Here is a 25,488-nt window from a genome sequence, read left to right as displayed (position 1 = left end):
CAACATATTATTATTATTATTATTATGATAGTGCATACCCCTGTCCTGTTATTAATGTTGATACTTGTAGGCCTATATGTAGCACTTACTCTACATTTACAATTGTATTCAAATATATTCTTGCCTTTAACTATTAATCCCACATTTATCCATGCATATTTTTCAAAACCTTGTAAATAAATGCCAAGTACAATTATACAATGAAGCTCCTATTGTTGTTTATTTAAACATGTAAATTTCACAAAATCTAGCACAAGAATATATCTCATATTCACTAGACAGGTCTCAAAACTGCATAACGTATCTCACAGGTTCTGCTTCACACCCTATCGTTGTACAGCCACCACATCAGTTCCTTACATTTTTTACTCAGAATAAGATATGCAACAAACATTTTAGTCTATTGTTGCCAGAAACATTATCATTCAAGATAACACACTTTTCTTGGAACAGAATTTTTTTTTTTTGCGCATTCTCTCACTTTCTGTGGCGGCCATATTATGCAACACTATGTGGCACGTCTAGTTTATTCCAGTATTTGTTTTGTTTTCATGTTTTGGAGCTGTGAGGATAGCAAACGGAGTGGCTCACCTTTGCTCTCTGCCAATAGCTCTTCAGCCATCAGGTTGTCCTGTCGGTTGCCCAGCACAAAGGCCAGGAAGGAGAGGATGAGGGCGTCCAGGATGCCCACGATGGCCAGGATGTAGGCCCAGCGCACTGAGCACGCCCCGATGCTGTACTTATCCGTCTGCTCCCCGCACATGCTCTGCACCTCCTTGGAATCCCAGCCGTCCGGGTAGATCATGCAGCCCAGGACCAGACAAATACCTGTCCAGACATGGGAGGATGAAGGAGAGAAACAGAATGAAGTCAGGAGGGACTCAATGAACACCGGTGGTATGGAGATCAAAGAGGGACAGATCAAGAGAGGGTGGGAGTTGAAACAGATCGAGAGAATGACAGAGAGATGGTGAGGACCAGAGAGAGGGTTAGAGAGAGAGAGAGACAGAGATAGAGAGAGAAAGAGAGAGAGAGAGAGATAATGATGATAAGATGAAGAGGTAAAGTAAGGACACATATTTCCACTAGTGCTCTAAAAGCTCTGGTGGTCATCTATGCCCCCCACCCCCACCCCCACCCCGACCCCGCCCGTCTCGCCTCTCATTCTGCATGCAACGCTTCAGTCACAGCCTGATTGATTTTCTCTCTGGCTCTACGCTCAAGGTAGTGGCAGGAGTCAACAATAGCCACAAAAACAACAACAACAACCGCAACAATGTCAACAGCAGCAACCACCCGAGCTGCACAAATTCGAGCCACAAGGAGTGAGAAGCCACAGGAATAAAACCACAAATGGCATCCCTTCGATTCCAGTTTTCATCTACTCAAGTCAGGGTGGAGAAAGCCTCAACATATTACATGCTTTTATACTCAGATACAAAAGGCCATGGTGCAGATTTCTATTAGGTGGTTAATGGCCTTGTTCTTCGCTTGAATATTTAGCCAAGGCTTCTCGCTCAGCATTTCTGCCTGGAGGGGCTGGGATTAGATGTAGATGAAGTTCTCCTCCGGAGGTGATGGCACTGCGGAGAATCAGAGGAGCTGAAAAGGAGCTGACTACATATTACCCAGAGTGCACTTCCCATGAATAATGAAACACATTTACAAGTTCACCTCACACTCGCTAAAAAATTTCATAAAATTTGGTGTGTGTGTGTGTGTGTGTGTGTGTGTGTGTGTGTGTGCATGTGAGACCCTCTGGATATGATTTTTTCCGGTTGATACAGTGCAGTCCAACAAGAATTCCTCTGCAAGACTGCACAAATGTTTGGCTGCTGTTTTCCGAATGTGGAGAGACATTAGCGTTGATGAGACGACAGCTGCTTCATTACCCTATACAGTCGCACTACCTAGTACACAATAACATCTTTATTATAATAATATTTGTTCTGTTCTCCTATATTGTCTTCTTCACTCCCTCTCTCTTGCCTCTTGTCTTATCGTCCTTCAGCTGTACTTGAAAGCTTATTCTTGCTTTTCATAATTTCAGGTTACGGAATGTCCACTTTTGACAGCAAGGCCAACAAGCTGTCCACCCACTCATCATTTCTGTACAATCACTCTTTCAAACCTTCTCTTTCACATGCACATGCTCATTTAGTCATTTGGTACTAGTATATTTGGTCCCCCTTTTAAATGTGCTTCAGTGTTTTTTAAACTTCAGTGTTCCTGTAGGCATCTGGGTTGATTTCCCCTCTGTAGCTAATGCTCCTAGCTGCCATGCTTTCAAGAGATGGTTACGGAATGTCCGATTTGACAGCAAGGCCAAACAAGCTGTCCACCCACTCCTACACCATAACGCATTGGAGTTACTCTTGAATATTCTTCAGGGCTCAAAAACAACAATGAGAAAGCACAAGAAGGAAAGACAGAGCGAGAGAGAGAGAGAGAGTGAGAGAGGAAGAGAGAGAGAGAGCAATAAAAAAGAACGAGAGGAGGAGAGAGAGAGGAAGTGTGAGAGATAGAGATGCCCACTGCAGACATACTGCGTACCTTGCAGTAGCTTCTTTAAGTTTCCCCTGGCCAAATCCCCCAGCAAGTCCTGTCAAAGCATATTCACTGAGGTCTGCAGTTCAAAGGCAGTCAAAATACATCAAAGAAATGGGCTAGCTTCTGTGCTTACCGCAAGCTATATTTACGCCTCATGTATCCACAGAGCAGCTTGCTGTCCAATACTTTAAGACCTAATTCACACAGGTGACATCAGAGTTCTCATCGTCATCCAGCCCTCAGCTGCTAGCATAGGGAGCTGTCCATTGAGTGGTGCTGAAAAAGCCAGTTGAGGAGCTGGTTTGGTTCGGATCTCCCCCCAGGAGTTTGCAATGTTTGGAATTAAAGTCGATAAATCATTAAAGGCCTGCTCCTCTTGGCTGTATGCCATACAGCATGCTGACAGTGTGTTTATGATGTTAAGAATTATTTATACCGAGTGTGACATGTTAGAGCACTGGCCTGAATTGCACGCCCGAGGTACAAAAAAGCAGAGTGACATATGATGCAGTTTGCAGCTGCGACAGGATCATGGTAGCAGAGTCAAAGAGCAAAGAGTGGAGTGAAGGCACATGTGTTTGAGGATTCATGGGCTATGAAGAGGAGAGAGAGACTGGCCCAAAGTCTGCAAGAGGAATTCAAAATAATAGTTCCCTCCATCCACCACTGGGGGGCTCAAGGACTCGAGCGTCAAATTAACAGTTAGTGCTCTCCCCTGAAGACAGGGCACATGTATGCCACGCAAGCTCTGAGGCACAATAATCCAGTGCAACTCAACCAACCCTCCCCCACCCCTCACATGCTCCCCCTCCCCACATCAACACACACATACACGCTGCCTCATCACACACCAGCTCCCTGCCAGCTACCCCTTTCAAACTCAGCACACACCACAATCTGTCCCTCTGCAAAGCCCGCTGTTACGTAACAGAGTCTTTAATTCAGAGAGAATTAAACAAACAAAAAACAAATGTAAACACACCCCCCCCAGAAAGGGAAAAAAGAACACTGCATCACCACCAGATGTTGAAAAGACAGATTAATTGGGACGGTTTGGGAGAGGTTTTGTTTTTTCTCTAGATGCGAAGCTTTGACGCATAAAGCCTGAAGTAGTAATTTCCTTTCAGATACTTAAAGACGTTTCGAATGAATTCTTACGAGCCTCCAGCAGAGGAGCGGCACTGTCAAATTATTCCGCAAATTATGAATCTGTTCATTGGTAATATTAACACTTTTAATGTTCTGCCTTTCTGCTGATTCAATTATGCAATAAGGCACTGTTCAGACTGAGAGTCCCAGCCCTACTTACTGACTGACCAGAGCTCATTGAGAGGCAGGAGATATGCCATTGCATCTTCACCTCTGTGCTTCAACATGATGGATGACGGCTCTGATTTCTCCAGACTAGACCAGACTACAAGTCTTTGTTGAAGATGCCTGTGATGGTACGGCTGTATTTCTTTCTCTGGCATTTTGATTATAAAAGCTTCGGTCAGTCTGAGAGGCCATAAAATCATCCAGGATATACAAGTGAGCCACGAAAAAGCCATATAAAAGCAAGGCAACACCTTCAAAAAGAAGTGTTTGATCTATGGCTTGAACCAGAAAATAAGCAGCTGGGTTGTCCTATGACCATTCAGTCTGACTGGCTCCATGTCATCTGATTGGACATTTTCAAGGGATTGTCATGTGTCGTAGGCCGTGATGATTCCAAAGTCAAATCATTTTGGAGACATACATTTGAGACACAGCAGTGAAAGAGTATATATATATGTGGGAATACAGGGATTGTTGATCTTGCATGTAAAGAGACTAAGAGTAATACCCTTCATGGTAGAGGAAAGGAGTGGATGCAGAGGGCAACAAGACACGAATAGATGACTACTGGGACTGAAGTGAGGAAATGAGTTCTGTTATTTATCAGATTTTCCACATGAACAATTATGGGCCAACATTTTCTGACTCACAAGGGGCGTAATTGCTCGCAATTATTCTGACAGATTAATTTGCCAGTCTCTGTGAGAATGATGAGAAAAATCAAGTCATCAGGGCTGGCGTGAGACCCAAACCGAGGCCAAAAGCGAGCGCTAAGATATGCCGATTCCTTCCTCAGGTTATCACCGAGTGACTTTGGCTCTCCGAGCCATTAGCAGTGCCTCATGGGACCGGTGCCTCATCTGTGAGAAGCGCCCATTCTCATGCACACTCCAGAGGAGACAAAAGCTGCGCTAGAACCGGAGCGTTTAAAATAGCCACCACCACCACCCTCTAGATTACAAATCAGCAGACACTCACAGTGACCTGGTAAGCAGCACTAAGCCTCACTCCACATAAAACCCTGTTGAGAAATAGTTAGGGAAACGCAGCGGCAATGATGCTAATGATGGCTGCCAGCTGTTCTCCTGCTGGGCAGGTGCTCTCTGTCTCTGTTCCTCTCTCTCTCCATTTTACCCCATTCCTTCCCTTTGCATGTTTCTGTTCTCCTGCACGCACAGCGTGGTGCCCATGGAGGAACCCTGTGGAGAGTGGCACACCAGCCCAGCGGTCGGATGCCCTGCGCTCACTGGAGCTGTCAGTTACTGTGGTAAAGGACGATAACTGACAGCACTCTCACCCTCCTCCTCTTTCTCTATCTCTCACTCGCTCCTGCTGGCACTGAGGAGCATGTTAGGGATGTTGTCACAGAAACAAAGAGAGGAAGGGTGAGAAAGAGGTGAAAGGAAGAGGGGGACCAGAGGACAGAAAAGAAAGAGAGAGAGAGAGAGAGGGAAAGATAGAGACCTATCTCCTGCAGAGAGCTGAGTCCTCTCCCCTGGCTCACAGCATGTTCCTGGGCTCGCACATACGTCATGAGACTGCACTGCCATATGCCCGGGCCCCTAGGACAAGCCCGCACATGTGCTTCATGTGAGCTATTTGCAGCACTCTATCCTAAGCACAGAGACTACTACCAGCCTTCAACAAGATATCTCAATGCACTGGCAAAGGAGAGCCTCTCTAATGTGAGGACTGTATATTCCTTCAGCATAGACGCGAGGAAATTGATCTTCGGTGGTCTCCATGACCTTAGATTTTGATCGGGGTGAGGGGGTGTCATGCTGAAAGACTTAATGAACGAGTGGGGCATGTAGCAGGTATAATGATGGCAGGGTAAAGAGCAGGTCTCCATTCATCAGTGTGACTGCAATTGTGTGCTGACTGTCAATGTGTGCGTGTGTGTCACAGATGGAGTGTGTGAGGACGGTAGTGAGTCTAAAGAGACCAAGTATGAGTGTAAGTATGACGCCCCTGCACTGTGCTGCAGACTCTATCATTCAGTCTGTCTCCTAGTGTGAGAAATGTGCGTGTGTGTGTGTGTGTCTTACTGCAGAGCCCAGTGACTGCTACTCCCTACTGCACACATCTGCTGCACATTTAAGAAACCATGAAATGGGATTAGCATTTTTTGTTCCTCCCTGAATCCCATTTCACTCTTCTCTTTTAAGGACTTGTTACTATGTGTGTATATAAATATACGCCGAGTGTGTGTGTGTGTGTGTAAAATTCTGCAAACACACTCACAATTATCGCTCATTCACACACATATGGACACATAGTGCATCTCTAGACTGTGTCTCCACTGGCGTATGTGAGCTTCCTTGTAGGCTCCACTGTGTCTATTTCTCACTGCGCCATTCTGTCTCTGCGTCTGTGGCTCATGCATGTTCCTCATTTTTTGGGGGGGCTTTTGACAGAAGCACAACACCCGACTCTGTGAATACCAACAATTCTGTGAGAAATTCATTCCCACTCCCCTGTCTCATTAGCACGGATGACAAGCGGTACAAAATGACTCTGTGAGATGAAAGCTATTTCTCAGAGACTGTATTTGTTAAGCTGACTACAGGGCTTACTTGGCAAGCAAAGTAGAAAAAAAAGATGCCTTCCGTTCCATCTAAATGACGGTACGGGTTTTATTTGTCTGAAATGGTCCTGGCGTGAACCATTTGAATACTGAATGGGGGTTGTTTTTTGTGTGAGAAAGTGTGGGAAAGTGTTAACAGTCTTAAAACTTCGATGGTGTGTGTGTGTGTCTTTCTGTGTGTGTGTGTGTGTGTGTCTGTCTCCCTGCAGAGATGGATTGATTTCTTGATGCGCTGGAACAGTGGACGCTGACACCTGCTCTGCTCCTTGGCACTCCATCTATCACTGACGCTCGCCCCCTGCGGTGGCACAAGGTTTCGCTGGAGGTTGTTGTTTTTTTTTCTATCGCTACTTGGCACTGACACTCTAACCAGTGGGCTTTCATATCACCACAAATACTGTAACAGATTGAAGACAACAGCTATCCATCACGGCCTTTTCAGTGGGGGATGAGGGATACAAACTGATTAGACATATTAGTTACACATCATCCATCTTCATCAAATGCCATGAATAATGATCCAAAAAATGCACCTGTATTGGGATGGTCTCCATCTGATACATGGTTATTGATGAAGAACTGCTATTTCCTCTTTTGTTCATATACCAAGACATCTTTTGACAACATAGGTGTATGTGCATAAATCTGTAAATCATTTCTTAAAGATGTGCATGCATAAATGCGTAAATAATATTTTTGCTGCAAATAGCCAGCATATTTAATTTGAACGTTGTAAGAAGGGATGCTAAAACTGAAGGCATGTGACTGTTGTTTGTAGTGTCTCCATATGCCATATTTGTTGTGACCATAGTTGTTTTGTCCTTTAGTCGCCACTGCATGACTCATAGCTCCGATCGCCAAGAGTACAAAGCATCTGATTGGAGGGCAGGGTGTATAATCTCCACCCTATACGCCAGACATCTTGAGTGAAGTCCAAGATGTCAGATGATGAACACATCGCTCCAGACACTGCCATCAGCGCGTGTGCTTAAAGCCTGCTGCACACTGGCAGTAGGAATTGGAGACCTGCCGTGTGTGTGTGTGTGTGTGTGTGTGTGTGTGTGTGTGTGCGTCAAGACTCTGGACTGAACCAGGCTTGTCTGGTGAGGACACATGCGAATGCTCAGGGGAGGCGGAAGCGTGGCGGTTTGGCAGCGAATCAAATCACAACGGGAGAGAAAAGGAGAAAAGAGGTAACTCAATATAGAGAAGCAGACTGTGGAGGAGTCATTGCCTTGATGTGGCTAGTCTGGCAAAAGTCATGAAGCACATCGCACTTGTCCACGGCTGCACTGGCTACCTCAAGGATAGGAGATGCGGGGGGGAAACAGGGTTGGGCTGCACATAAATCATTCACCTAAAGGATAGAGTCTGCCATTTTGGAGAAAGGTTGATGCTTAAGCTTGATGTTTGAGCACAGTAACCACTCAAATTACATTCCTTACTCATGTGCTCCCGCAAGCAAAGCATCGATTGACTGAAATTATTTATGGCTCGGCCCGAGCCACTATGTTAATTTCCCATTTACAGAGACAGGACTTGTGTACAATCACTGGGGTTTTCTTGAGCGCACACACTAAACAGACAGCTAAAGGATCGTGAGGAGCAATTCATTGAATTTGACAAAAAAGCGTATTGGATTAGTATTGCAGACTGTGCGTTTAACTGAAACCGCTCAAATGGAGTCGATAAAAAAAAACTTATGTCGGTTGGAATCTATTCTGTTCTTTGGTCAATTTTGCAAAAGGAAAAAAGGGTTTACGGTTTAATTACACACAAGGACCACTGGATCAGGGCCATCGTGCTTAGGGGAAGGACATGCTGACCTAAGGTTGACGTTGTTTGTGGGCCAACTCCTATCAGCTCATTCGCACAGCACCTCCAGGGTGCTTAGTCACACCCTTCCCTCACAAACACCCCCCCACACACACACACACGTACTCCCTTGGCTCTGAGAATACGCCATCAATACTAATGAGACACCAGCCGGTGCTGTCAGCAACAGTTTCTCTCCCCAACACTGGTCTCTATCTCTCTGTCCTTCTCACACATGCCCCTGACCTCCATGTGGATTTACCTCATGCTTCCTGAGGGGAACGTGCATAGCCTGTGACTGCTGTGATTTAGTCAGGTGAGGTCAGCGAAGCCTCTAGCCCTATCCAGGCAGAGGTCACCTGACCCTAGAGGTCAAAGGTCAGGAGGGAGAAACCCCCAGCAATCAGAGAATCACTGGGATGGACCAATCGATACGCTCACAGGTCTTAGGGCACAGTGGCATGGCCACAAGGTGACACCTTCAGATGGAGATAATGCTTTAGATAATTGGGAGTGTGACTGGTTCAGCGTAGCCAGTTTGAAGCGATTATAGCCATTTGTAAGCCTCCTTACTCTTCAAGCAGATTCTTAACTGAGAGAGCAAGGCAGTTATCTCTCAGCCACGAGAAACACTCGCTCAGGAATAATAGTTAAACTAAAAGGGGATTTCAGCAGGTTCTTTCTGCCTCCATCCACATTTGTGCCATATGTCTAAAATCGGTTCGGTTGATTGAGAATATCTCGCTGAATTGTCTGAGGATGCTGCGTAGCCTTGAGGGTAGAAGTCTGCAGAGCAGTAGTTACTGGATTTACAGAACCAGACTGAGAACAGACCAGACCATATTTTATATTCCTTTTTAAATTCCTTTTTATAAGCAGTCTTGCATGAGTGTGCCATTTTAGACTGAGAAAACATTTGAAACATCTGAGGACAGTGTAAAAGGTATAGTGCCACCTGTACTTGTATTCAAGAGAAAAAAAAGATATGAATAAATGATGCTGATAGCATTTCTCCAACTCCATTCTCAAACTAGGCACCCAGAGTGCTTCAAAATTTCATCTTTAACTGCTTTAGCTAAAGTGATATAACGCATCGTTGACCTTTTCAACAGGAGTTTATCTAGTTTAATTATACTGTACACCCACGATTTATTCTGAGCAACCCTGTGCACCTGTGAATCTAGTGCAAAGTGTTACTGCGATGTTTATCAGTGCCAGAGACCTATTTTCCCTTGGCCTTCTTGGCAAAATCTTATTTCCACTGATATGAGAAGGAGGAGAGTATGGTATAGACAGGACAAGATGGAAAGATGAAGAAAGAAAGGAAGAAAGGCAGGGAGAGAGAGAGAGAGAGAGAGAGAGAGAGAGAGAGAGAGAGAGGAAGAGAGCATTGCAGGCATGCTTGGAGGCCCACCCTGTCAACATCATCAGCTATTTTTCACCCAGCAAGCACATAAGACCTGCAGTGCACTGAGCCCCATCAATGCAGGGATTAGACACAGCCGGAAACAGCTTTCCCTTCAACTTTCCAGCTATATGTGAATACTGAGCCCTTATGAAACTTTACCATCTAGCAGAGCGGATGACTCACCCACACACGTGCTCTCCTCTATATGATGAGTAGGCAGTGTGTAGGATCACTGAGGGTTTTTACCATATACTTCACTATTACACCAATTTATCATTTGCAGGATTGAGGGAAAGAGGCACTATGGAGTTTTTGCAACCAAAAAGTCTTGCCTTGGAAACACCGACAGAACAAGATAAAAAATGTGCAAAAAAAACAAAAAAACATACAAAAAAATAAAAACAAAACTACAGCCAGGCAAGAACATGCAATTCCAGAGCCAATTCGTGAGTAATATGCAAACAATTATGAAGGAAAAATGATGTCAGGGTGACCCGTGGAAAAGCGTAAACAGGTTAATTACAGTTCTATTCCTGCTTGATGGTGTTGTTGCCAAATAGTTCTGAGAAATAGGGAAATATTACAGTTTCCCAGAAGGGATTTTTTTAGAGGAAGACTGTTAACCAATCCTGTAAGAGAAATTGAGTTATGCAATCTTATAGCCAATTGCAAACATAGATAAACAAGTTTTAGAAAATATTTGTTGTTGCTGTCCATTATTTGACCCAGGGTGTGGGCATGTGACCTAGCATCTGCAGAGCTGTTAAGAAACCAAACTATTCATACAATTTGATGAAATTTGATTCAACTAGTGGATCTTCTACCACAAAGATCAATCACCACGGCACTTCTTATTCATTGAAATATAAATTAACTGGATGTTTTGAATCATATTCCCACCTCTCCATAAATAAACTACTTTGGGTAATCAGTTGGGACCGAGTACAGAAAAAAAAAATCCCAAATGCCACTCTGCTGGCCCCTGAGTCTGATGTATAGGGGAAATTTATTCTGTAGGCACTGCTACTTGACTGCTAATGACGCATACACTTTCCCTGCCACAGGGATGCCTGTCATTATTCCCTATTGATTTATTGCATGGAAGAGAAATCAAGGGCATTGAGGCAGGAGCCCAGGTTGAGACAGAGAGGCGCACCCCGCTTTTTAACTATTAGAATGCTTATGGGCATGTCTGCACTGCTTATGAGGATGTCAACCTTTATATGAGGTCTCCTTCAGAGAGCTTGTCCTACCTGCCATTTCAGATGGTCTCTCCAGAAAATGCAGTGCTGTTTGACTGAGGCGGAGAGAATGTGTACGAGCTGGCAGAACCAGGGTGTGTGTGTGTGTGTGTGAGTGAGCGTGAGCCGTTGGTGCTTATGTAATGCAGCCAGATGCGCCCCACACCTCTGCTGTGGCTCTCCGCTCACGTTGGAGGAAGGAGGAGGGTGATGATCAAAAGAGCTGGGGAAAGAGGGCCTTTGATTTTCAGCAGGGAGACACACGGCTACGCTGCCTCCATGGAGACGCTTGGCGATGTGGACTACTGTTTTGGTCACGGGGAAGCATCTGTGACCCCTGCCAAGCCTGGCAAGGGTTGGTGAGCATTTCTCTTTGGCATGGGTCGTGCACACACGTGAACACAGATGGACATGTACTCATTCACACAGATGCACAAGAGCCTAGTTTGTACCTGTGTGCATGTTTGCGCTGAAGAAACAAAAGCAATACACCTCTTCTGTCCTGATATGGGACCACACTACATGTGTCAAAGGGTCATTTTTGTTTCTTTCAGAACATGAACATTTTTCTCTAGATACTGAGAAAACAAAACGTATATCTCGAACCTTTTAAACCAGTTTGTTATTTGTGGTTCTGTGTTAGCATCATGTGACGTTAAAATATAATGTCTATGGCAAGGCCATTTGAAAGACAGAAACTGGCTTAGCAACACAAAGAGGCAAACTGATGTCAAGATTACAGAGGGTAGGAGATGTTTCAGAGTAGGCCTTTCTGAATGTGTACTGGACAATTCAAATTTGGGCTTTTCCTGAATCTTTGTGCAGAGCTGCGTACCCAGTGACCAGAACAACATGGCCTCATTAGGCATTACGGTGGCCTGCAGAGGACATGGCAAAATCATGACAGTACAGTTCTACGTTTTCCTTCCCAGAAATAGATGTGGTAACATTGTGTGCAGGTGTACCAAGCAGGCAGTGAAGCATGTTTATGCAAGCATCTTTTTTTTCTTTTTCTGCTTTGAGCATCATTGTGAGTATATGTGCGTGCCACAAGCATGATTCATGTGATGAACTGTGTGTGTGTGTGCTGCGCTGCTAACGCTACCTTGTTCTCCTACACTGGCTCGTCGACCTCAGCAGGATTGTGTGCTGCATGGCTGATGGCTCCCCCACGCCTCCAAGCTCTAATTAAATTTAACTCAACTGACTGTGTTTCTTAATTAAAATGGCAGAAAAAAAGGCTTAATGCCGGAGTTGGTTTAAAGCAGATCTACTGTTTGGAAATGAGAGCGAAAGAGAAAGATAGAGATGGGGGGGGGGGGGGGGGGGAGAGGCCAGGCTCGAGAGACCATTCCGAACATGAGCTATCCCGGTCAAATGGGTCACTGCAGCATCTCTCAATTAGTGTGCAGGAAGGGACTCCACATGTCGGGTACATTTGATTGAAAAGGGTTGGAGGTCTCCACAGACTCAGCTCTGAGGAGCACATCAACAAAAGGAAGTAGATTGCTTTTGCAATTATTCCCACCTTCGTGACGATCCATTTCTGACATTTCCCATTCTGTCAGCTCTGTTTGCTGGTTCAACTTTGTCATCTTCCACACTCCCTTCCCCACCCCATCCCCCAACCAAATCCGCTCTTTCAGATCTTTTCCCAAAGCTGCAGTCTCATGCTGCACTGGCTTCAAAGGCTTCCCTTACCTTTGTGTTAAGCTCTATTTGCAAAGCAACAGCACAAAACTAAATGAGCTAGGCACATAGATGGCAGAAGGGTATAAATATTTTGGGGTGGTTCTGCAGAGAGGATGCATTGTTCTTCTTTCATGGGACTGGAGGTTAAGAAAATGCACCCATTTCCTCAAATTAATTTGTCTTTACTGATTTACAGTAGAAGGACAATAAACTTCACATGAAGGGTAGACACAAACTACAGATTTCTAGACTTCACACTAGTTTAACTCTAAAGGTGGTGTTGACAGTCTGCTGAGAAACTTGTCAGAGAATGAGAGCGGTGTGGTGCAATTCACTATCATAGAATAGATGTCTCTTTACTCTCAGGAAGGGTCAACGCACACTTAAGTAGCATGGCCTACATCCATAACTGTTTACTAACCCAGTGATATGGATGACTGGATCTTTCTCTCCGTTCCTTCAGGCTAACTACCCTGTGTATCACAGTTAAGAGCGCTAACACTCCATTAGCGCTGTACATGTTCTTACTCAATTTCTCCCTCTCTCTCTCTACTTCTCTCTCACACACACACACACACACACACTGTGTCTGGGCTTGACACTTCATACCTCATAAAACTGCCTCCGGGGAATTTACATTTTTGCTGGTGTAAAGGAAAGCAAGTGATCCGTGTGACAAGCGTCATTATGGAGTGAATGGTATTTCCAGCCACCAGTTTGGAGTCAATGGGAGTACTCCAGGTTGGCAGCATTGGACTGCTCATTTGGAAGGAATCAAAATCAATCTCCCCTCTACTTCCCCTACCACTACCTCTTGAAAAGGGTCTGGCCTCGCTCAACTGCAGATTGTTTCCAGCCGTTGCGTCCTAATGGGCGTATGGGTTAATTTTGAAACCATTGGACCAGCCTTTAACCAATCGGCATTGGATTGCTATACTTCCTACTTCACCACTAATGGTGAAAGCTGATGTATTAGCATTTTCCCAAACACCGTTGGTAGTAAGGAAACAATGTATTTACCCTTGATGGATACATTTAGACATTCTTCTAGCTTTGGCTCCAATTCTTCGACGTTTGCAAGCATTGCTTCTACTGTTTGTATCGCTTTGATACTATCACAATCTTTGAGCCATGTTACAGTATAACAATATTGCGATTCTTCACATTTCTATACTGGGAGTCTCTGCAGCCATCCTGGCGCGATACATTTGTTCTCGACTCTGACTTCCTTTCCAATTTTCACTGTGACACGAGGGAAGAATAAGGTCTTGCGTCATCTTGAGGACTTTAGAATCAATGTTTTCAGTAAATTAAATTCAAATAATCATAATTTAATAAATTAATATTGTGATACTTGCTACCACTGTGTCAATATAACATTGTGCCCATAAATACCACGATACTACACTGTATACATCCCGCACACCCCCCACCATGGACGGATTAAGAAACCATGGGCCCCTGGGCCTGGACATGTTAAAGGCCCCCCCCCCTTCGCGAAAAAAAAAAAATTGGGCACTCGCAAAACACGCACGCACACACAAACACCATTTGGATTTAACGGTCGAATTAGATACTTTGGCTATTGTATTGGGAAAGTAAACAGGTCAAAGTTTACTCCGTAACATCCACCTTCGGTGCACTGCCCTGCTATTGTTTCTGACATTACATGTGACAGGGCAACAGCCGAGTGATTATTTTCCAAATTGAAACTGATTAAGACCTACCTGAGCAGCATGGGGCAGGAGAGACTGAATGGGCTGGCTATTCTGTCCATTGAAAGAGCAAATTCGTGCATCACCACTTCTATGTTTGAAAGGCGTCGTTCGGCAAGTGTACTGTGCGTGTGTGTACTGTGCGCCTAAACTAGCTATATCGTATCGTCTCGTCACATGATCAAATAGAGACTTGACATTGGCGAACAAGATACATATTACCCAGCAATCATCATTGCATATCTGTATATGACAAAAATAACAAATTAAATAAGAAATTATTCATTTAATTGAATCAGCTTTTTAATAGTTTCTATAGTGTATGTACGATAAGCATATAATTGTTTTTATAGATTGTTACTGACGATTTCCCCCTAAAAATTATGAATACCATGACAGAGACAGGTTTGCCATTTTGAGGGAATATATAGCATAAGGTATCACCAATGGGTCATAATATATCATCCTTGATCACTGTCGTATTAAACTAGCGACACTTTGACTACCCTATGGTCGATAAAACGTAGAAAGCAGGGTCTTCTTTGCCTATGAACCTTCCGCGCTGGCTGCATTGTTTAGTTACGCCCCTGGCGCTGCACTTTTTCTAACACAGCACAGGTACACTCAATTAAAGCCATTAGCAAATGAACAAAATATGCCTTTTTCAACCACAAATAAGAGATACATAACAGCGACTTCACGCAGAGGCTCTGGCTTAGGGGCCCCTTGAGCTCATGGGCCCCAGGGCCTGGGCCCGGTAGGCCCGTTCGTTAATCCATCCCTGCCCCCCACCTGTACTCAGACCTGAGCCTCCACACTCATGCAATCTGTTGGCATCACCAAGGAGCCAGACACATTGGTGACTTATCGGTATGGCAGCTAGGCCCCGCACGCAACCATGTTGATGGCTTCCGTCAAGCTGCACTCTCTTTGGGAAAATCACCCTTACGCTTTATGTAGTCCATAGCATCCCTCTCACATCCCACGCCATATTTGATCTCTTACGCTGGACCATTTTATCTTTTACTAGGGCCCAGGATTGCCTAATCCTCAACTAGCACTCTCCCTAAAGCGTAACAGCACAATTCCATTATTAGAACAATACATGGCCAAAGGAAACAGCAGTGACCCCACAGCGCCTCGCTGTCTTGGATGGTGCGGTCAGAGTGCATGGTCATCACCCTGAGTCTGTGGTCGGGGCTGGTGTCTGCTCCCTCTCTCTGCACACACAGTAGATATTCTTCACTCAGGCAATGGCGTGCTTGTTTGAGCCTTAAAGGGAAAATGAGGTCAGACCCCTGCAATGGGAGAGTCCCAGCAGTTTAAACATTCATGAGACTTCTGTATCTCAAACTTCTGTTGAGAGCTATAATACCATTTACAAAAGCATCTGCAGTAAATTGTTCAATAACTTTAACAAAAAAAATGTTTAATACCATAAATATCACTAAAAGGTTATTAGTTCCAAAAGATTAAGATTTAGATCCACTACTGGACTATCCACTACTACTTTACAATAAAGATGTGTTCCAAAGCAGACCTCACTATCATATGAAGGATAATTGCAATATGGAGCGTTCAACGATAAGTAAGAGGGGAACACGAATACACTCTTAATTCAAACACTACACATAGAATTACACATTACATCCTACAGCTACTACACGCTCAGAATTATGGTTCAATTCACCACACACAGAACCCAACATATGAGCACAAAGCCCTGCACACTACACGCCATTTGTTACCCTTTAAAAAAAGCCATTTTAAGCTATGCAGTAACTTCCTTATAGTAATGTGGTTAATGAAATGCAAGAAACTGCATTGAAACAAGGGAGCAAGAAGGTGTTTGAATTAGCTCTCACTGTCATGCAGCCTACTTGTTTCAAAATGCTCATGTTTATTATACGTGCATTCCCTCACCAAACAGACAACAAAGAACAAGCGGCGACAAAAGCCGACTGTTGTGTCGCCTCACGTCACCTGTGTCTGGGCCAAAAACACTGTAAGACTACAGCCAACTAGCATCTACATTCTGTGCCTGAATAAGGAAATAACTAGCAGGTGGTGCTAGTCTGTATTTGTCATTGATAAAGGGAAACCAGAAGACCTAGGACTGCGGATATAGCCTACAAACTGTAAACAAAGCAGCATTTGCTGACCATTTTCACACCACTCTCACCACAGACGGTTTCATAATATAGCTACTCCTAATCGAAAACATGTCTGATGGCTGAAGTTGTAAATGGCACTGGCGTTGGTCTTTTGGTTGTGGAAGAAGAAAGGAGGAGGATTGTTCACAATTAGGAAGAAAAGCTCTAAATGGGTGAAACCACGGACACTACAGCGATGAATTTGAGCTATAATGTCTCAACGTTACAATAAATGGAAAAGGATGAGTTCTATGAATAGCCCTGTATTTTAAAATAATACACAACATAATATTAGACCTGGATCATTCCAATCGTACATTAAAGCCCTTGGAAAATAACATATTATTGATCAAAACGGTCAACCCCCCGTCCTCAACTCCTACCACGTCCCTGATGGTGCCTAGGTGAAAAGGTTGCATGACGCTTTGTGCACAGTAAGAAGGAACTCACAGTCCAACCACCCTGTGCTTACTGTTTGACTTTGTATAGTAATGATCTCAATAAATGGATCATCATACCCAAAGTACACACATATACACCATGGCTGAATGGGCTGGTGACATAAGCAAGGCCTGAGCACCCTCTGCAGTTGTACACCAGGAGAAGCAATAAAAAAGCTGCTCAATCAAAGAGAGAGGAGTGGAATGGTCTGAAATGACTGTCCATTTTGTGTGTGTGTGTGTGTGTGTGTGTGCGAGAGGCAGGTTCACCCCTGTTCAGCTGCCCCCCCAGGACCCGACTGTGCTTTCAGCTTCCTCCTCAACCTTTAACCACACTGTCTGCAAATATCACCACCAACCTGAGATGAACTCAGCACTGCATTTTGACTCATGCAGGCCACGTTTTCCTTTCCAAACTTGTCCTCCCTCAGATTAAACACAGCTACTCTTATGAAGACACCTCACATCACAAGATATAAGGGCTACCAGCGCTGATAATTATAGAGAAAAGAAAGACAAGGACAACTAAGGAGGTTAAAGGTCAAATCAAAACTTTCACAGAGTATATTAAATTAACAATGCAATTTTGTTCTGTCTATCTAAATAATTCAATTTGAATTGTATATGCATAGAATATTTTTTACCAAGGGCATTAACAAAGGCGTCCCAAGTGCATGCTGGAGGCTAAAGTGGAAAGGCAAAATGGACAATATAAATGTTCTTATCATAATGAATAATCTAGCAGTGGTACTTAGCGAATAAGAGGACCACAATATATAGTAGACTGCATAGAGACATATCTCTGCAACGTAGGAAGACCATACAAAGTTAACACAACTGTTAGAGGTAGAGGCATGTGACCCTGATATGGCATTACGTTTTGTCAAAATTATTTATTTTTACTGACTGACATTTTGTTCTCAGACACACACAAAAACACACATGCACATCCGCAAATGCACACAAATACCCACACAAACAAATACGTGTTCGACCCACAAGACTCCCATGAGTGGAAGACAAGACCACCACATACTTAAATTTACCAAAAGATCCCGAAAATTCGACAACCACAAGCTACTAATAAACCTAATCTATTTCTCACTTCTAATTAAGCTTACAGTCTCTTGCCGTACACTCTGTTGTGCAGGTAAGCACGTAGCTTTCCCGCTGACCCTGATCTTAACAATCATGTGAAACAGAGCAAGAGGCTTTGTGTTTACTCAGTAGGTAGGTGTTAGTCCTGCAGTAAGTCACCATTGAAACACAAACTGCGTTGGAAATTCAGTGTAAGCGCTAAAGCTATCGTGATGCAATGATGATCCTTTTGGATGCTCATGGCGACTCAGTCTGCACAAGCAGACACCACATGTGACAAACTGCAAAGAGGGCTTTAAAAGCATGCGACACAAGACAACATTTCACAGATGAAAAGAAAAGGGAAAGGCGTCGAGGTAATTATCATTGACCTCACGGTCTGGTTGCCTCGGAGGCCACAGGCAGCTTTGCTTTGCATTTTGGAGTTAATTGGTGCGCAGTGTGCGGGGTGCCTGGGAAAAGGAGGTGGAGAACATGTGCTGATCTGCTCCCTTGCTCTCTCTCTCTCTCTCTCACACACTCTCTTTCTCTCTTCCTCTCTCACTCTCTCTCTCTTTCTCTCGCTAGCTCTCTCTTTCTGCACAGGACCCTGTGGACTAAGTAAAAGATAGAAAGAATAAAGCCTGTGCAGAGCAGATCAGATATATATGGGGGAGGGCAAGAAAAGTGAGTGGGAAATCAGAGGGAAGGGGAAGAATGAATGTGAGAGTATAGATATACGTAGGTGATAGAGAGCACATGGGCAGATATTTAGACATTGGAGGGTAGTCCTAAGGGGACTGTGGAGCCTATTTTGATGTTGTGATGTACAACCACATGGTGCTCTCTTACTGACAAATGAATGGTAATTCAGGGTCATTTAAGATCCCAATCTGACATGCAGTTTTTGAGTGATATCAGGGTACAGAAAGTAATATGAAATAAATCACAGGCTAAAAGGCTTTAGTGGCACTACACAGCCCCATTAACACTCAAAAGGAATTAGAGATGACAACAAAAACATTATACACATTAAAACCCCATAGCCTAGGCAATCATAGACAACACATTTTCAGTTATGTGAGTATGTGGGGAGGCAGCACAGCACAGCACAGCAAACGTTCAGAGAGATGCCCCCAAGATGCTGCTCAGATCTCTGGGTGGTTTAATCTTTCATTAAACATGCAGCCTTTTTACACTGTTTCTGGAGATGTGCCTTTGTGAGATGAGTGTTGCGGCTCACATTCCCTGACAACCTGAGAAGAGTGGTGGTGAAACTCCTTGTCGGTCTGAATAAGCCTCAGAGATGACCAGACCCCTTGGAAAGGCAAGCCGGCGGACTAGCCGCAGCCTTTCCACACTACATGGCATGCCTCTGGACATACTACAGTCCACACTCATACACATGACTGGTCATATGCATTTCTCAGAGACTGCAAATCATTTAAAAAGATTTCAGGTCAGTCTATGACACATAGCCTCCCCCATACTCTGCAGGAGCAATATCACTCAAATGACCAACATTATCAATTATTATATATGGCAACGACAGTACGAGCGTTCTGATTGGCTAATGAGTAGTCATGCCAGCCGAGTATTGCCCTCCTCACCGGTGAATACGGATCCGTATTGCCCTCTGACACTTTGAAAGTGAGCGAAAGCGTTCAGTCTGAGTTCTACTATCCAGACGAAAATGAAAACATTAACAGCCATGAGGAAATTCAGAAGAAGCGAAGATGTGTTATTGAAAGTGATGATGAAGACAAGAAACTATAGTTTAAATCACTTGTGTGGTTACTTTACTGTAAATTAAAGCCATTTTAGCTGAGCCATGTTGTCCGTTTTCTATTGATCTTTGTAACTTGAAGTTAGCAAGTAATTGGTTGCTACGCAACACCTGGAACACATTGTGTCGTGAGAAGACTTGAGAGCTGAACAAAACAACATGTTTTCTATTTACAATGACCACTTCTTTTCTTTTACAAAATGAAAGGGGTGAAAAATGCCATATAATAAACAACTTACTAACCTCGACCGTTCTGTCGATACTAGGGATGGGCATTCGATTAAATTGTCTTAATCGATCGTCGGGAGAATTAACGATCGATTTTCGATTAATCATTAATATTTTTATATTAAAATTCACTATTTATAGGCTATATTAAAATGCAGTGAAAATAGAAAAAAACACAGCGTGTTTCCTCATTGAGATCTTTATTACAAGATGAACAACTCTTGTGGCAGTTAAACTTACAAGATGGACAACTCTTGTGGCAGTTAAACGGGATCCGTTCAATGGTTACACTTGAAAATATGCGCTGCTGTACTCTTAAGCAGCGGAGCCGACAGCTAGAAGCCGGTGCTCATAAACACAACTTTTTTTTTCTCTCTAACTAATTAATCTCACATTTTGAAATTCATTCATCTAGATTCATCGTGATTAAAAGTTTGTTTTCTTCTCAAGACTAAATCTTATAAATTAACGAGTAATCACTTCAGACAGCGTGTATTTTAGACACTGTTGTTCAATTGTATTTCGTGCTCTCTCGCCGTCATACAAGGAATATATGCGAGACACAATGGTGCCCCTCGACGATAAATCGTAAGAATTGTCCCCTGAAGCAATTCGAATCACCTCAGTCAGCCCACCGTCTTCAACTATGTTGATGGGCCGACAGTCACCGGCAAACTAAACTGCTACAGCGTTGGTAACCTTTTCACGGACTGGTCTAGTTAATTTCCTAGAGAAGTCGTGGAGTGTGGGTTGGCGACCATCTAACCTGGGACTGCTTTCTGTCGGGTGCTTTGCATTAAGGTGATAACTTAAAGACGAGCTGCTTCTGTAATAGCTACATTCAGCTTGACAAATGCTACATACAACTTTAGTTTTGTCGATTGTTCTGTCATTTTGCCTCTTAAACAGAAACGTTCCGCCCAACAATCCCTCAGCTCTCTCTATCTTCAACTACCGTCTCGGTCTCTTCTATCTAACTGACTTGCAGACACGCGGCAGTTTCGTGCCATGGGTCAACGCGCACCGGAAGTAAACAAAGTTGCGTTAACTGCGTTCAAATATTTTATTGCATTAATCTCGGCCACAATAATCTCATAGAATAACGTGTTAACTTTGACAGCCCTAAAATAAATAAATTACACGCACACTACACAACAGAACATGCATTAGTTTTAATCGATGAAAAAATAATTTCATCGAGGAAATTCTTAATGATCAATTAATCGATCGTCGATTAATTATGCCCATCCCTAGTCGATACGTTAAAGCCTCAGTTTGATATTTCCCGGAATGACCTCACTCTCGGTTAGTAAGTAGTTACTATCATGGATCATATTCGTCATCTTTCTGCTGCTCAGTTCCCATGTGACCAGTTACCAGATTCTGTCAGATCCAGAAAGAACCTTCGCTGAGTTAAGCTACAATTAACCCATGAATGAGGGTTTCTCAAAAGGCCAGAGAGAATACAGAGAAAAATGCATGTGAAACAGAGAACGAGTGAAATCAAAGCACTGACAATGAGTGCAAGTGCAAAGAGAAGAGAGAATGAGAGGGTGTTAGTTCTCAGGCCTGAGGGAAGTGCTGTGAATACTGAATGTGTGCCACCCTAAAGAGCAAGGTGCAATGATATCCTCTGTTTAATACAAGAACTGGGATGGTATGCCATCCACAGTCGGCCCAAGGTTACCTCTAGACATCCCCTGGCCTTTCTCAAACAGGGATCTGATCGAAATGCTGTGAGAGAAAAAAAAAAGAAGCTATGCAAGTGGGCAGTGTTCCTGACAGCCCTTTGAAAATCCCTCTAAAATCCTTTGACCTTGACTGATCCATAGATGGTGAGGTTTCGAGTCATGGCTAGAAATCTCAGTGCCTTTCAACATTCTCAAAAAAGTAGCATGCCATTCAATACCGCCTGAGAAAGTACTGTGCCTTTCAAAGTCCTTCAAAAAGGTATTCTGCCATTCACTTCAATCTAAAAAGTATTTCACCTTTTAAGAGCTTCCTATTTATTTATTTTTTTAGTATCAAACTCAAGTCTGGTTGGTGCGAAGGAACTATTAAGCCAGCGACACTGCCATTTGCTTTTAGCATGGCTAACTTATGGACACAAAATGTTGCATGTAGGTTTGGGGTGATGAGTGGCAAGGGGGGCTCATTACCCTGCGCTCTCTCTACTGGCACTGACAGTCAGCGCCGCTCGGGTACTGTGGAGGTGGCTGGAGGGGGGGTTGATGCCGGTGACTGCAGAGACACTGGCACAGTGGAGTGCTCATTAGGATAGGCTACAGCGTTAATTTAGACCCCAGATAATGCAGCTGGATGAACCACTTCCAAGCCATTCCCTCATTTGCGTTGCGTGGGTCTGGAAGGCTCTGCTTTCTGCCTCTGCTTGCAGCCATGTGCACGCTGCTTGGGCAACGATGGGCGTTTGGGAGTGGGAGGAAGGGCTCAGGTCAGCAGGGGAGGATTTACCACGTTCAGGGCAGGGCAATCTCTGAGAGCATTGATTGAGTGGGTTAAGTAGGCAGTAGGCAGGCCTAGCAGTATGTCTAGAAATTCATGTGATAATTTGCTGATACATCATCACAATATCATCAGGTTGATCATGTTTGGAAGGACAAACTCCATGCATGGTAGTGTTAAAAAAAAAAACAATTTCTCACTCTTTTTCCGTAGTGTTTGAGGAGTGGAAATATCAGGAGTGTAAAGGGTGTATAGGACCAATCGCATCTTGGCGCATACCACAGGACTGTAGAGAAGTGTTGTCCATATGGTGTATGCTTACTGTTATAAATTCTGAACTGTTGCAGCAGGTGAAACATTGATTTTATTTTTTGACCATGTATGTACATGGCAATATTTCATCCCAGACAGGTTTCCTTGATAAAGGGTAGCTGCGGAACAGCGCTGTCTTTAAGTCAAAATAGAATCTTCATAAGACCTTAGTGACAGTGAATGACAAATAATCAAATGCATGTTCCCTTGAAACAAAGTCATGTCAGTCACTGTCTTGCACCTGTGCACCAAGCAACAACAATGATTAGTACCTCGAAACACTTTAGAGAAATTATTTTCTTAAAGATGCATTGGGTTGTATCAGGATTTTCCTTACCAAACGGGTTTTCTGATGTGGTAGCATTTATACAATGCAGGGGGATGAAATGGGTATTGTAATTTTCACTTCGTTGACAAGTAGCCTATTTTGTATTACTTTAACTTCCACATAAAACTGTAATTATACAAGTATCGGATATCTGGCTGCTATAATCTTTACGAACTCTGATTCAGTACACTACTGACATCAGTCAACAGGACAGTGGTGATATATGCCTTGGCAAAATATATCCCCAGTGAATCCTCAGAAGAGATGAAAACTCGACACATGGTTTTACCAGGTTCATGCCTATTTCTATCTTTCTGAAAGCCAGCTACATTCCAACGGACATTCCATGACTTAACTTGAAGTTCACTTTGACAGGAGAGCACTCACCTGAGCCCAGCTGCATCCATCCGCATATCTTGTAAACTGTGTGCGTGCTACAGAAGAAGAAAAGGATGAAGCAGCCCATACAAGACAGCACGAGGACCATCGATGTTCCCACGAAGAAGGACGCGGCCTTAAACGCGGTGGAAGGGATGGCGGCAAACTCGGTAAAGGTTCCCTGACAAACGAAATCCCGGGATTGCTCGTTACCGATGCAGTAGTGGAAGAGGCCGAAGTACCCAGTCTGCGGTGTGTCCATACCGTCCCCTATCCAGTAAGGCTGCGCGAAAATCACCACGTTAAGGATAGCAAATAGAATAGTGAATATTGACCATAGAAGTCCAATGGCGCGTGAGTTCTTGATATAGTTAGTTTGGTAGATTTTCGCATCTTCAGATGAAGGTATCATCGTTGCAGCAGTTCCAGGTATCATAGTCTACTTTGCTGAAACTTAGTTTGTAAATGGTTAATAAGAGGGCTCAGTTCACTCGCTGAATTCAGGAGCTGATAGGTAGCCGAGAGTTTTCAGATGCAGCTGTGTTCTCCGCGAAGTGAGCCTGCTCCAAGATCAAAGCATTATGTCCACAGAGGTTTGCGTTACCGAAGGGGAAAACAGAGGCTCAAAGTCAATACAGGATTTCAGCATTTACGTTGAACACCCGGTCGTACGTGCAGGTTAAAGACACGAACTACCTTATCTACACCTTTACAGTGCCATGTTTGGTGTTTCACACAATCAGAGATAAAAACTGGTACATCCACAGTCAGGAAATCAATTAGACCACTTCTAATGAAATAACCAGAAATAAATGAATTAGCATCTGCGGCAGGATCGTAGAGTGTAGGCTATCCGTACATTACGCGGGTTAACATTGCTATAGCTTACGCAAATCTTTCCAGACCGCGTCTGAAATACCAAGGTCGACACACGCGAATTAACGTGTTGTGTTTATAAAGCAAAACTGTGTAAGTTATAGAAATTACTTCGAAAAAGCTGTACCGATGTCTACCTCAGGGTCAGACGCAGTCCTGTGGTGGCTATGGTGATCATCCTTTTCCCCTAGCTGCCGTCAGCCTGCTCCGCCAGGGATGCCGTGGGTATAGGAGGAAAGGAGAGACACGATTAAATGGAAGCAGATGAAGTGGTGATGATGCGTGTGTCAGAGCTGACGACGTTGTCTCCACCTACAAGAAAATTATGTCATTTGCATGCCCTGAAATATTAGCATGCATTTTTCCAGAAGTACCTGTATTAGTAACCATCCGCTAGACAATCTGCGCAAAGCACTGTAAGCTGTTCGGTTGGTAAACGAACATCACAGACTCATTTCTTCACTATTTCGCTGTGGTGCAGGCATTCTACACGCGATACAGCATCCGACTGTACTCTCATTCAAACAAACCCTGGTACTATCTGGCTATCTCTGCTATTTACGGTGCATCATGTACAAGTGGGTGCTGTTTCCTACATGTACGGCAGCCGGCTTGGACGAATCACACGACGAAATCCTTGCAGTCGCCCAAAATGGATTTGAGGCGAGAGGATTGAAGAATGCTGCAATATTTGCGTTGTGCTCTCGGGGGATCTATACTACTGACATGCACGATGCTAGCTTTCTGTAATAATATGTCCATTGGTGGGATGGGATTGAATCACTGAGTTGATCAAATTAGTTATGTAACTTTTGCATGTTTGTCTCATGAATGAATCCCAGAGCAGCACTGATGTACAACATGATGCCTGCTCTCCGTGTAGTATTCTCCAGCTCTCTTGGCCTCTTGTATCCTTGTTTGCACTAAAATTGGGCACAGGCTGGATTTGATCTGTTTTTGTGAAGCCCGATTAAAACTAGATTAAATGTAAAGACGACGAGGCTGCTGAGTTACAGGCTCAACAGACAGGGCTCCCCCTCAGGACATTTTAGACTTGCAGCTTAGTTGCAGCTTTATCTTCTCAGCTCGGGGAACTAAATAGAAGAGAGACATCTTTTTAAA

The 25,488-nt window shown here is 43.8% G+C and overlaps 1 protein-coding gene across 6 annotated transcripts in view; it reads right to left on the bottom strand.

The window, feature by feature from the left end:
* LOC105910363 (LHFPL tetraspan subfamily member 3 protein-like) overlaps nucleotides 1-25,256 on the bottom strand; it is a 29,353-nt gene extending 4,097 nt beyond the window's left edge. Inside the window, exons 1-4 of one of the 6 annotated variants that reach the window (XM_031565289.2) lie at nucleotides 24,963-25,256; nucleotides 24,504-24,568; nucleotides 23,500-24,053; nucleotides 592-828 (exon numbers count right to left, since the gene is read on the bottom strand). In XM_031565289.2, the coding sequence (XP_031421149.1) occupies nucleotides 592-828; nucleotides 23,500-23,926 (664 nt within the window). In that variant the 5' untranslated portion in view covers nucleotides 23,927-24,053; nucleotides 24,504-24,568; nucleotides 24,963-25,256. The other 5 variants (XM_031565288.2, XM_031565287.2, XM_031565286.2 and 2 more) reach the window with 5 other exon arrangements.
* Nucleotides 25,257-25,488: the final 232 nt, after the last annotated feature.

Source organism: Clupea harengus, chromosome 3 (genome assembly GCF_900700415.2).
Source record: "Clupea harengus chromosome 3, Ch_v2.0.2, whole genome shotgun sequence".
NCBI classification, from domain to species: Eukaryota; Metazoa; Chordata; class Actinopteri; order Clupeiformes; family Clupeidae; genus Clupea; species Clupea harengus.
This window is presented reverse-complemented; position numbering and strand designations above follow the sequence as displayed.